At 41.3% G+C, this 13723-nt stretch overlaps 1 protein-coding gene across 5 annotated transcripts in view; it reads left to right on the forward strand.

The window, feature by feature from the left end:
* The first annotated feature begins 1515 nt into the window (after positions 1 to 1515).
* The window catches only part of GABRB2 (gamma-aminobutyric acid type A receptor subunit beta2), a 132805-nt gene continuing 120597 nt past the window's right edge, over positions 1516 to 13723 (forward strand). For 2 of the 5 annotated variants that reach the window (XM_071758556.1, XM_071758558.1), the window contains exons 1-5: positions 1516 to 1767; positions 2541 to 2658; positions 3507 to 3740; positions 3856 to 3947; positions 4880 to 4947. In XM_071758556.1, coding sequence (XP_071614657.1) covers positions 3664 to 3740; positions 3856 to 3947; positions 4880 to 4947 — 237 coding nt within the window. In that variant the 5' untranslated portion in view covers positions 1516 to 1767; positions 2541 to 2658; positions 3507 to 3663. Of the gene's footprint in view, positions 1768 to 1945; positions 2359 to 2540; positions 2659 to 3506; positions 3741 to 3855; positions 3948 to 4879; positions 4948 to 13723 lie in introns of those variants that run through there. The other 3 variants (XM_071758554.1, XM_071758559.1, XM_071758557.1) reach the window with 2 other exon arrangements.

The following is a 13723-nucleotide window of genomic DNA, read 5'->3' on the forward strand; positions in this document are numbered from 1 at the left end:
GAATGATTTCTTTAGCAAGCTGCTTAAAATAAATGGGAGATTTTGATGGTGCTGAGAAATCTGGAATAGATCGGAACCCTGTGGTCAAAGAAAAAGTGGTACTGTCAGAAGCACAGATCTCTGTGACACAGTTTGCAAAAGGAAAAGTATTGTATGGCTTTGTACTCCATGTCACTATGTAACGATGACCCTGTCAAGTAGGCTTGTTTGGGCAAGTCTAATTGGGCAAAGCCTGGGTTGCTGGTAAAGAAGCGTTACTGGTGTAGACCCATACAGACAGTCGTGCATTCACAGCTAGCAAAAATTATAATTTCTGCAGATAATCCCAAGCATGGCTCAATAGAGCCTGTACGCTTCCAAAACCCAAGAATATATTTGAATTTTCCATCCATAATGCACCACAATATCCATATGTACTGAAGTTGTTTGAGGGACATTCTGTTCTTTTTGCTGCAATAGCCAGACTGAAGCAGGTTTCACTCCACGTGGCACAGTGATGCTCCAGGCCCAGAATGAATGCCAGTAGTTACTGATTATGAGTGCATACACCAGATCAGAGAACAAATGCTTGTTCTATACTGGCCCAGACTGTATTCTTTGGGTGTAGTCTTCTAGAATTCCCACTGAAATGTGGTACTTTTCTGCCCTTGGTATTGTGTTGATATGTAAATAAAAAATTCCTGTCTGTCCACCACTGAATATTATCAGTCATTGGCCACAGGATCTTGTTGATATCTGGTTCAGGTTCAGACAAAGAGAATGAAGCATTTCTGTGGTGTAAGGGTAATTAATAGAGACTCAGAAGTAGCACAGAAATCAGGAGTGTCAGATGTAGTCCCAAGTTAGCTCTTGCATGTTAGTTCCACAGGGCAGGAATGAAGTGGTTTTACTGTGAGACCTCCTGCTCTTGTCATATGATTGCGGAAGAAAAAAAAAAAAGGTATCTATTATACATCTAAAGTAAAATGAGTCACTGCATGGAGTATCCACCATCTTCCTTTCAGTGCTATATTTCAAGAGGTTTGGCAGTGAAGCAGGCTGGCTGTGTGAGAACAGAAACCTCCACTGGTGAACAGGCAGAGTGGCTTTGTAACATCAGCTATGGAATAGAAAGCTGAAAAATGGGGGGTGGAGGGGAGGACGTAAAAGTAGCAAAAGCTTAACCCTTTTTTAACTTAGTTGTTTGGGTTTTTTCTTTTGAATAGACAAATGAGACATTTTTATATTTATCAGAGATCCAATCTTATCTCTTTCATCTGGCAAAGTGTATTTTCTCCTCTGTGCAATTCCCATTTTTATAAATTTCGAAGCTGGTGAAAATAAGTGTCGGTGAAATCCCCCCCCAGCCTCCCACACAGACGCAACCGAAGGAAGTCTTTTTTTTTTTTTTCTTTTCCTGGAAGAAAAACCCAAGCGGATACTTGCCCGATCTCAAAGGCACAACGTGGTGATTTAAGGCATTGAGAGTGGGGGAGGGGGGAAGGAAGGAGGGAGGGAGGGGTGCGATTTGTTCATCCCGCTGGAAAGGCCGCCGCTGTGTGTGCCCGCGGGGCGGGGGCTGCCCTGGCCCCCTTTAGCGGCAGGTGGATGCTGCGGGGCTTCCCTCCGCCCCCCCCCTCTGTTTAGCGCTCTAGCCAAGGTAGCTGCCGCTCCGTATTAAATGGCTGCCTGCTTTTCGGGGCTGTCGGCTCTTTCACGGGTTTGCCGCTCGTTTTTTTACAGGCTCTAGGGAGCAGCGCCCTGCTCTCCGCCTCCTCTCTCCCCCAGGTGAGGCTTCATCCCACCGCCTCTCTGTCCGCCCTTCCTCCCTCCGCCTTCCCGAGCAGCCACCGCCTCTTCCTTCTCTCCGGGCAGCAACCCCCCCGCCACCCCCAGGCTCCGCACCCCTCCCGACTCCTCCGGTAGCCGGGTCGCCGTGCGCCTGTGTGTGGGCTCGGGGCTGAGCACCCGCGGGGCACCCCGAGTACGCGCGGCGGCGGGAGGCGGTGGCCCGGTCCGGCCCGGGGGCGGCGGGGAGCTCCGGACCGCCTCAGCTGTCTGTGTGCGGGACTGAGCTGTGCTGCAGAGTGCGCGGGTCCTTCATCCCGCCTGGCTCTCTGTGCGATACCCTCACCCTGATCCCACCACCCCCACCACCCCCCTTTTTTTTTTTTTTTTTTTTTTTTTTCCTGTGTGTGTGTGTGTTGATTTTTTTTTCTTTCTTCCTTCTCCATCCTTCTGTAGCGAGTTAAAGATTTCTTTTGTTAATTGACGCCCCAAGTGTTCCAAATCCCTTCCCCGCTCAGCCCGGGCCGGCCGAGGACGTGTGAACACCCAGATTCGCTCGGCGAAGCAGCACAGATCCGCGGGGCTGGGCGGGTATGTGCGTGAGGATGAAGTGGAGGTGTGAAAGGACCTACGAGCACAAGGGAGATTTGCGAGGAATAATTTAACTCCGGTGTCTGTTGGTTTTCAGGGTGTTGTTTGTTTTTTTTGTTTGTTTTTTTGGGTTTGTGTTTTTTTTTTTCTTCTCTCTCTCCTATTTTTTTTTTCTTGCTCAGGATTTAAATGTCAGTCAAAGCATCCCCAAATCAGCTTTCCGCTTGTCTCCGGTTTCTTTTGAGGCATTAATTGGATCACACGCTGCATTTGAAGACCTCAAGTGTTTTACCCACGAAGGTAAGTGGGCTTGTGAACCTGCAGCGGGTCTGGATGGTCATTAAAAGCTTGACTGCCTTTCCTCCTCTCTCCATCCCCCAGTCCCCTGGCCGTGCTTAGCTCTACCTGAGGAACTTGCATCCCTGGGTTAAACATCGGTCGATCTATGGAAAATGTGCCGGCGGGCCCGGCTGGGGGGGGGGGGGGGGGCGAGGCCGTGGGGGCTCCGCGCCTGCCGCTCCAGCACCAGCAAATGACCCGTGGGAGCTCGGCGGCGGGAGCCGACGACCCTCTCCGTCCCCAATGCCTCTGCTCTTGGAACAGCGCCTGGTAGCACAGTAGGAAAAGAGTCTAATCCGCTCTTACAAGAAACTATTCGTCATCTTCCTTTTTTATTTTTTTTTTTTCTTTGTGAGAAATACTGTAGGTGCCTATCTCCTCTCCTCCCCCACAGCCAGCCCCCGTTGCAAGCGCCGGCTCCTTTGCCCTCACCTCGCCTCAAGCAGTTCTTTCCAGGGGCCGAAAAGTTAAGCCTACCCCCTTCCCCCCCACCTGCCCCTGGCACCATACGTACACTGTGCATTTCCCTTTTTAACCTATTCTCCCTCTGTCTAATCCGAGTCCGTCCAGCCCCCGCCTTCCCCTCCCCCTTAAACTAGGTTGCAAAGCTGCTGTACCCTGCAACTCCTAAAACTTGTCTCCTTGCTTTGTTTTATATTCTATATTAACAAAAAGGGCAGTAAAAAAAAATATTGTCGATTCTCCTGTGGATGACTCTCTCTATATATAAAAAAAAAAAAAAAGCATTTCCTTCTTCCCCTTTAATTTTTTTTTTTTTTTTTTTTTTTTTTTTTTTTTTTTTTGGCAAGGAAATTTGCTCCCATCTCCAGCAGCAACCACTGCTCCTTTTGATGTTGTGGTACGCCGTGCGCATGCGCTTCACATTAGAATTACTGCACTGGCCAGAATAAGTTGGATCTCTTCTTCTCTTCACTGAAATCCTAAATCATATAAAAAGCTAAAGGGATGCTGAGAGTCCGGAAAAAGGGTTACTTTGGGATTTGGTCATTCCCTTTAATAATAGCCGTGGTGTGTGCACAGAGGTAAGTGATGAAGGTATCTCTTGCTTTACTTTGAATGGCACCGCATGCTGCCGCTGAGAGGTACAGTTTGGGTTTGAGAATTAAGAAATAATAGTGTTATTCTTTTTTTCTTTAGTGTTAATGACCCTAGTAATATGTCACTGGTAAAAGAGACCGTGGATAGACTGCTGAAGGGCTACGACATTCGCTTGAGGCCAGATTTTGGAGGTAATTTGACCGCTTTTGAATAGGGGAGATTACATATCGGGCTGTGCTCCTTTGGTGTGCGTGGTTTTAACGTGTTGTGGGTGCTGTTGCTTTGGACTGTGTGTGTGTTGCCATTTTCTCAAAATGATCCAAAGTTAAGCCCGTTGTTACTCAATTTTCTTAGCCCAAGATACATTTAATGTGATCATTCAAATATCTTGCATATTTGTAATCGGTCCGTCGGCTTTTTTTATGTGTTACTTTTTTAACCTGTAATCGAACCCTTGTTTAATTTGTTTTATCGAGATGCAAATCTCTTTAAGTTCACCCAACGTTTGTTCCTCTCAGCCTAATGTGCCTGTGATCACAGTTACTATTTTTGAGTACAAGATGTGCTGTTAACTGATACAAAAATGTCATTTAACTCCCTGTGTGCTCTTGCCTCCAACAAGTTAGTTGATTTCGGACGTGTGGGCATCCCTTGCCCCCACCCCTACCCCCGGGGCTCACTGCCCGCTGTCCCCTGGGCTGCCCCTTCCGCAACAGCGCAGGGGTGGGGAGGGGGGGGAGCCGGGTCGCGGAGGCCGGAGCCGCGCTTGCCGACCTAGAAGGAGGGGTAGCCCCTGCACCCCGCACTCCTCCGGTCCCGACCCGCGTCCCCCCGCCGTGCGCACATGTGTGCGGTTACATAAAGCCCCGGCGGGGCTTGCGGGGGGAGCCCGGAGCGAAGGCGCCTTCCCCGCCGATCGGTGGGAGCCTGGTGCTGGGAGAGCGGGGGAGGGAGGGAGGGAGGGAGGGAGGGAACGGGTGGGGGGCACTTCTCGCCTTCCTCCTGACTTTTCGGGTTTTGTTGAGACAACCGTGCCATTTCTGCGTTGTCTAAGCCCTGCTGACTGATACGAATGAGTTAAGTTCTTGGAGCTCACATTGCGGACCATCTTGTCGGTTTGCAGGTCCCCCGGTAGCTGTGGGCATGAACATAGACATTGCCAGTATAGATATGGTCTCAGAAGTCAATATGGTGAGTATTTAGGTTTGGGGGCCGGTTGCTTTCGGAGGGGTGGCCGTCCCTTCCCCCCGCCCCTGCCAAGGCGGAGCGGTGCCCGCGGGCGTGCGGGGGACCTGGCGCGGCCTCGTGCCCCGGAGCTCCGCCGGGGCGGCACACGCCTCCTCCTAGAGGCTCGGCTGGGCTGGGGCGGGAGAGGGGGGGTAGGGATCGTGTGTGACCCCCAGGGTGGTCGGTGGGCATAGGGGTTGCGGGGGGAGCTCTGAGGTGGCAGCGGCATCGCAGCCTCCAGGCCGGTTCCTGCGGCAGCTCCCCCGGCGCGGCCCGCCCGCGCTCCCGCGCGCCGCCTTCCCGCGAGCAACGGCGCCCCCTGCCGGCTGCGCGCCCGCACGCCACCCCGCCGCCACCTGGCAGCGCTGCCGCTCCGCGGGGATGCGCGCTGGGAACCGCTCCCGCGCAGCCCCCTCATCATCCCCCCCTTCCCCATCCTCCGGCTGGACCTCTTGGGCTTCCAGGGGAACCGGGATGGCTGATTCCAACCTGTCTGCATGCGTGTCTTGGTTCCGCTTGTGCGGTATTAGAAATGCACTTTGCCTTTTGGTCCTGGAAGTGCGGGTTCGAGAAAGAAGAAAAAACAAAAAGAAAACCAAAAGAAACAAACAAAAACCCCAAAGCAAAAAGCAAAACTGTTTTTTACTTCTGTGTGTATTATCCAAAGCTTACAATTTTATTTTTTTTTTATATGTATTTATGACTGAGGCTATGATTTTACAAGTTTGTTTTTTCAGGATGTTTATTTCTCTTATCTAAAATAGTTTGAACTGTGCTCAAACACTGAACTTGTTCATAGCATGGTATTTCTGTGTTTCACATTCATTCCCTGGGAGACTGGTGAAGTGTGGAGAAAACTGGAGAAGTCTCAGATTTATGCTATAGAAGAAGCTGTTCTTGATGAAACTTTTATAACACTTATTTTTCTTATTTGGAAATGTTTGTGGTCAAGTTTTGAAGTTTTAACCTTAATTTACATTTTACTTGCTTGAGGTTTCCTACTCTTAGGGAATTTGTACAAAAAGAGCAAAATGAAACATTATCAGTAACTGATACAAAATGCATTTTTATTAAAATATTTGTCATTAGTGATAGAAGTTGTAAGTTTCCTTTCTTGAAGATGTTTTAAGGCAGCACCTTTCTAAAAACAGATGTCATTTTAGGGTTACTGCTGCATCTGTAATGATACATTTAAAAATAATATTTTGGGTGTTACCAGTGTGTTAAGATCCATTCTACACTAAAATAACTTTAATTCCTTGGTGTCCTGTTTGGGTTCTCAGACACGTTGCACTGAATGACTTTTCAAACATTTCTTCTCAAACTGGATGTTTTTTGTGATGAACAGAAATTTTTTCATAATGTAAAACATAGCCCTTGACCTAATTTGATATTACTGGTGGTTGTACTGTGAGGCTGGGAGGTCTCAGTGATGGAGAGCTTGATAGAGCTGATTTTTTGAAGGTACAGGAAAATTGAGTAGTTTCCTCTTGAGCAACATTACATGGGAAATATTTCTCTGGGGCTAAAATGGGCTTCCAGACTTTCACTGAACTTGTAATTCTACATTCATTCAGTTCCACATCCAGGAACTTTAGGTGCAAAGAAAGAAAATTGCTTTGTATTTTAATCTTTTCATTAAAAGAACTGTGGGTAGGAGACACAGACATGCAGTTATTTCTTGGGCAGCCATGAGGAGTGTGGGAATAATGAGGATTTTCTTGATGGAACTGCAGTCTACTAGGTCAGTGTTATATCCTTGTGTGTCTTCAAAACCAGAAGGTAGTGCCTAATGTTTTTGAGACAAGGTTGATAATATTCTTGCGAATCTTTTTGTTTTGTTTTTTTTTCTTTCAATGATTTCTAGAAATGTGATGTCCAATTAAAGGTGATAGTAAATCAGAACACTGTGATCTGACATTTTACAGGTTAGCTATGAAACTGAGTATTATTTTTAGTATTCCAGTCATTTTGTTGTGTATCTATAATGTAATGTTTTATGTTTGTCAGAAAATCCTTTCCAGACTGTCTGCAGAGCTACAGGGGTCAGCTGGGGGGAACTGTACAGGCAATTTTGTCACTCAAGCATTTAAGCTCTGGGCTTGTTTTACTCTAAGAAACTACCTATTTCTTAAAACCAGGCATTCATTTTACATATTATTTTTCACTTGAAGTTTTAGAAGAGATTCCAAACCAAGATTATTTTCCTCATCCGCTTAACAGCAAAATTTAGCATGCTATATATAGATCATATTACAATGGTTTGTATAGCATAACAAGTACCAATATACCCTGACAGGCCTGAAATAAAAGAGGAGCCATGCAAACAGACAACAAAATACTAGTGTGCAAGGGCTTAACTTTTTCCTTGAAAAGTAACCAGAATTTGGGCAGAACTGAGAGGAAAACCATTGACTGGATTTAAGGACCTATTTTGTGAGCCATGGGTTTGCTTTTGCTTTGCCTTTAGTCATGGCAAACACCAGTGGCTCAAGATGAAGCCAAATCATTGGCTGTGGTCATGTATTGACATTAATGGGATCAAACTTTTTGCCTTGGGAGGAAGGCTAAGCAATCATAGTTATTTAGCTTGAGATCATTGCTTTTAATTCCAGGGTTAACTTACTTGAAAATTTTCATCCTTATCTTTTTCTTCCAGTGCTTACACATTCCCAATACCATATATATTTGTGTTGCTCTGCAGGCAGAAGACTTGTCTCCAGTGTTATGAAGTAGATAATAAAGTTTTTACTTTGAACATCAGAATTTAGAGTTGCTGTGTTAGAAAATTTGTGTTTAGGCTGTTCAAGAATATTAATGTTTGCTTTGAATTCTTAAAGAGGAGATAAATACGTCATAGCAAAGTCATAGTGTAACAGGCATTGCAGCTGCCTTCCAAATATGTCTTGTATGCACCAGAGCTGAAAATGTAAGCTCTTAAGCTGTTAAACCTTTTGTAGTGAGAAACTTCAACTGGTACATACCTTGGTTTTCAAAAATGGTTTCTAAGTACTGGTACTTGTGAACATAATTCTTTCCAGCTCTAGGGAATGCCCATGAAAAAAGTGAGAACTTCAGGTACATGTGGTAGTTGACAAATGCCATTACTGCTTGGACTTCCTTTTTTTTTTTCTTTTTTTTTTTTTTTAATGTGGGTTTTTGATTTTTTTGCAAAGAAATAATATACATCAGGTAATGATTTTATGCAGTACTATAATGATTATGTTTAATTCCACTTTTTTTTTCTGGATCAGGCCCTGCAGTATCATCGAGTGTATGCTTTATGCCAGCTATACTGTAGATTCTTCTTAAGTTTTCTCTTGTTTAGCTAACAATGGAAAACAAACAGAGAGAGGTGTGAAAGCAACTCAAATTGCTTTCCTGGGCTAATGAATTTGATCTCATGCAAGAATAGTTGTATTGTAGTGAGTCTAATGTAATGTTCTCAAGAGAGTTTCTAGGTATTTCTTTGTTTTCCTTAATACTAACTGCTTATTATAAAAATAAGATCTCCAAAGAGCTTAATAGTGTTTTTATTTATTTATCTAAATCATCCATATTAGGTTGGATGATGCATTTCTCCATTTTCATCTCCAACACAACAACTAAGATTGTCCTAATTTTTTCCTTATCTTCCCACAATAGTTCCCTCATAAACTGTTTTTTTAAAATTGGTACAGTTTCATTAAGAAGTAGAGAAATAAATTTTCTTTCCTAGACAGTACTGGAGCTTCTGCATAGCATGTTGTGCATTTGATCCATCTAGATGAGACATGAGGATTTCTTTGGTTAATGTCAGTCATGTGGTGGTTTTGGATGTCTTGGCTTATTACCTACTAAATAGGTCAACATTTCTTTTTTTTTTTTCCTTTTTCTTCCTTGCTCTGTGGCTATCCTGTGATTCCAGTACAGGATGTCTTAAAAAGAGAGAAATGTATTTTTTTTACCCAGGAACTACACACTTTTGGCGGTAATAAATTGTATAATTAACTATTCATGCTGTGGGTCATATGGATTTTGCAGGGAAGAAATAGAACAAGTATTTACAGTATTGGTTTGCTTATTGTTTTCCAGATTTAGGCACGCTTGATGTGTGTATGGAGGTAAATAGATACAATGGATTGGTTTGCCTTAGTGGGAGCCATTAGGGTTGATGGAGTGCATAATCCTCCCATCAGGTGGGAGTTGGAGAAACAGGGGAGCTGTAATCATCTATCAGGGAAATGTTTAGTTATTAGCATATTCCTATTCCAAGTTTTACACAACAGAACCTAATAACTTCAAAGCTTAGGAAAAAAAATGAAGCTTTTTATATTTCACTTTTTATTATTATTTATATGTTGAAGTTGCATAAATAGCAAGTATATTACTCACTATAATATTTTCACAAGCACAGACATAGCTGTAATTCACTAATAGATCTCTGACTTTCAATTGCTTTTGAAAACAGAGACCCACTACTGTTTTTTTTTAAATATTTTGTGTTTTCTCGAAGTATTTTCAGTAGGAGACACTGACAAAACTCAGGTGACATATGTTTGGATAAAGCGATGGGGGCTGTGTGGCTGCCTCTCAGGTAGCAGCAATTACCTTTCAGTGAAAAGGGAAAAGATGACTTGTGATATAAAAAAGAAGTGGGGGTTAGGAGGTCAGGAAATAGGATGGAGTTGTTCCAAACCGGAAAACAGGGAAAAGTCTTGGTAAAGAAAAATTAAGAGAAAAATCATACAACAGGAAAAAGTGTCATATATATACTGGTACAGAAAGAAGTGAACAAAATGATATCAGCAATATATATTTGGTGATCCCTTCTAGTTGTATGTCTACATGATCCATAAAGAGAATATGATGAGGAAAAGAATGAAAATATATTAAAAGGAAATATTAGAAATACTGGGAAGATGTTGCTTTCTTAATCTTAAATACTTCCTGCCATGAGAGACTATTGACTTTATTATTTCCCCTGTGACAAAGATGCATATATTTCTTCACACAAAATTGGATTTCTCAGTAGACAGTACAAATTTGGCTCCTGGAAAATTATTGTGCTTGTATATTGTATACTATTGACTTATATTGAAGTGTCTGTAGCCACTCCTCTGAATGCAGGACAGGTGATGTGTGATATAAGTGAGAACTCTTATTACTGAAAGCCATTTCATCTCTTCCTTCAGTTATTATCTGGGGTAACATCACAAGAGCTTTATTTGCACTTGGAAGTTGTATTAGCATGGATTGCTATTTCCTGTTACTACATGTCTCTGATTTATGCATTTTTGTTTTTTAGCTTCATGGTTTGTAAAAATAAAAGAGGCTTCCATATTCAAGCAAAACATTTACTCTTGGGAGTAAAACAGATGTTCCTAGAGGTGTGCTACATGTGGATTGAAATTGTCCTGCTGGTTCTGTTAGAATATATTTAACCACAGTATGAAATTATTTCTCCAGAATATATGCGAGAGTGTAGTGAGCTTATAACTACTGTCATAAGCTACTTAAGCAATAATGTATTAGATATATATATTACATGTACCTATATATATCTAGAAGCATGACATTCTTGTTCCTTTTTAAGGTCATTATAAGTGGTTTGTCAATTGAATTGCACTTTCAGTGTTGCAAAACTTTAATCAGTAGACAATCTTGTTTCATTGGTGGTAGTAATTTTTCAAAGTGATCACTCATTTTAGCAGAGCAGGGGATGGTTATCAGTAGTTTAAAGAGATAGCCTTGGAGGTGATTTGTGTAATTGAATTAATAATTATTGCCTTCTTGTTTTTAGAAAGACTTGACCTATAAATACTGAAGTAGTTTGGCTCCTGCCATAGAAGAAAAGATATATCTATCTGTAATATTTTTTAATGGGCGCTGTCTTGGTTCTAATGCAGGAGAAGGAACATGTTCTTAGCTCCTGTTATGGGCTGCTTTATTTCATAACTTCTCTATTGAAAATCACATAAAATCTTTATAGATGAGCTATGTAGTAGAATGAAAGATTATTATGTTGTGCTTTACAAACTCGTTACAAGTTGAAGCTATTCCAGTGGTTGTACTTGTGCTTCTTAGTGGCTCTGAAGTCTGTCAGTACACCATGACTTTTCCCCCCTTTTTTATTCTCATACTTTGTGTAGCTTTCTGCAGTGTTTATAGTGGAGCTTTCACTCCTTCACCTAAACACTCATTCAACTGTGTTTAAGTCTTGTAGTCTTTACAAGTGCTGTATGAATTAGATTGGCAAGATTTGAATCCTTCATTTTAAAGAAGGCTCATCATGCATCAGATAATTTTTAAAATGCCTCCTTTAAGTAATGGAAGAGAGCATCTTGTTTGTAGGTTTAAGAACTGTAGAAACAGTCAAATATCCTGTGGTATTTATACTGAAAACTTGGCAACTATGGATGGATGTAATCTGTAATTGAAAAATAAGTGAATGTGGATAATTACATGAAATTTGTAGTTATCCTGTGGGTTGACAGAAAGATAAACAGGACAGAAGCAGCCTTTGTGCTTATTGTAATTACCCCTGCTATGCTTTTATGGGGTTTCTCACCCAGTTCATGTATCTTGACAGCAATTCTAGGTACAATGGCCTTATAACAGCCCAACACAGAGCTTACAGGAATAGTGGTGTAGGGGGCATATTTGCAGTTATAGTTTTAGCTGTCTGAAAGCCTGGTTGTGAAGTTATCACTGCTCTCACTTGATAGGTTTTGCCTATGAAGATCTTTGCAAAGAAATTGTCTGATGAAGTATTTCCAAATTAGCTAATCAATGCAAAGATTCTTCCAACTTCAATTTGTAGTTCACATTTAATATAGGTTATCACAGGGAAAATAAAGCATTTTGAGTCTGAGCTCTTCCCATATCCCCAGACTTAAAGAACAAGGAGACTGGGCAATTTCTGTCTACATTGAGCTGCTTTTTGCATATATCTATCAAGGTTAAATCCTGTTAATTTTTATTTTGTAAATACTGACAGGGGGATTAATTTGTTAGTTTTCAAGTAATGAGAACTTATCTACATGGGGGGGGGAGAAAAAGCACGTTTTGCATTTCAAGTGTGCTATTGAAGTAGATGTGGCAGTTCAGAGTTAGTTCCACTGATTTTGATGTAGACAAACCACTGATTCATTGCTGAAAGACAAATTCACCTCTATAGATTTTGAACAAGTAGAAGAAAACATTATGGGAAGTTTGGCCTTGGATATAGTATATAAAATTGCCCTAATGAATGCATATTTAAAAAATCCATGTGCTTGAAATGTAAAGTCCTCATTCAGGTGTCTGCTCTCTGGACTATTTCTTCATCACAATTTCCTTGAAAAGTTATTTTGCATTCGCATAGAGCAAAGGATCCTAATGTGCAAAATGCCTTTTTTTTTTTTTTTTTTTTTTTTTAATATTTTTTTAGATGAGAATCTTGCAGAAAAATGGTTCAGAAAGCATGGAGTTAGGTAAAGATCACACTAAACTTAGTTGGCATGAGAAGGTCTTGCAGAGAAGTTTGTAGGTTTCGTATATTTGGTATGTCTGAGGTCTGTGGCTCTTGTGGTTTACATTTTCAGAAGTGTTGCTCATTCAAATTCTTTCATAGGGTACAACAATGATCTAGCTAGAATTCCTATTTCTTTTAAGCAACTGAAGCCATTTTTTTTTCTCAGTGAGAACAACTCATTAAAACATGTAAAAAACAAGTGTCTGAATAATATACCAAAGCCTTTTGAAAAACTATTCAGTGCCATGGGTGGAGAGCCCTTTTGAAAATCTGGTCCTAATTTCTGTTGTAGATTATTTTTTTCAATGGAAGTTTAAATTGTTTTTTAATATAGGGAACAGAATTCATTTCTTCTCAACTGAATAAAATTAGTGCTCTAGCTTGTTTTTCTCTGTATAGGCCTTTAAAAAGGTAATTTGTAAAAAAAGAAAAGTAAAAATACATACATTCTTGTATCTATTTAGCAGAAGTAGTGAAATATTCTTAATACTTTAGAGTCTGTAAGGGTATATATGTGTTGTCATTTGCATAACAGTTTTTACCCAAGAGTCCAGAAGTCATTATGGTCCATTGATTAATCCATATTTGGTTGTTTTATAAACTGTATTTTTAATAGACCCTTCAGCTCTGAGGGAGTTATGGAGCATTGTGAAGTTCTTTTTTTACTTTCAAGGACTGCTGACCCAGTAGGCTCTATTGGCTCCCTTGTTGGTGTCAGAGGAACAATGTTAATCCATGGTTTTTGACAAGATGTGCACTGAAGAAGTCATAAAATTTAAGTAAAACAAAATTAGTTTTAAGGACCAGTAGGCTGAGTTTCTAAATTAAATAATTTAGGAATGTAACTATTTCATTATTCTTTATTATGAACTGATTTATTATTTTAGATAACACACAGGGAAGGAAGAACTAGGATTAAACAAACTTGCACATCTTTAATTACTTTTCATTACAAATGAAAAGTAGCATTTGGTAACGAATTGCATCATTGTGGTGCTAACATGCAAGTTGGGAAATGGCCAAGGAAACCTTTTAATTGGTCAGAAATCTTCCTAATATTTATGTGAATGCTCTCTCTGTTATACTGTCCTGTTGCTCTGATGTTTTGTGAGGAGAGATGCTTTTAGGAATTTCATACCTAGTAGAATTAGAGATGTAATGTTCTTATCACGTAGCAGGTGACACCTTAGGTTGTGCAGGATGAAATGCTTAACAACCTAAGTAGATAGAAAAATTACTTTCAAA

The sequence above is a fragment of the Heliangelus exortis genome, chromosome 15 (assembly GCF_036169615.1).
Source record: "Heliangelus exortis chromosome 15, bHelExo1.hap1, whole genome shotgun sequence".
Taxonomy (NCBI): Eukaryota; Metazoa; Chordata; class Aves; order Apodiformes; family Trochilidae; genus Heliangelus; species Heliangelus exortis.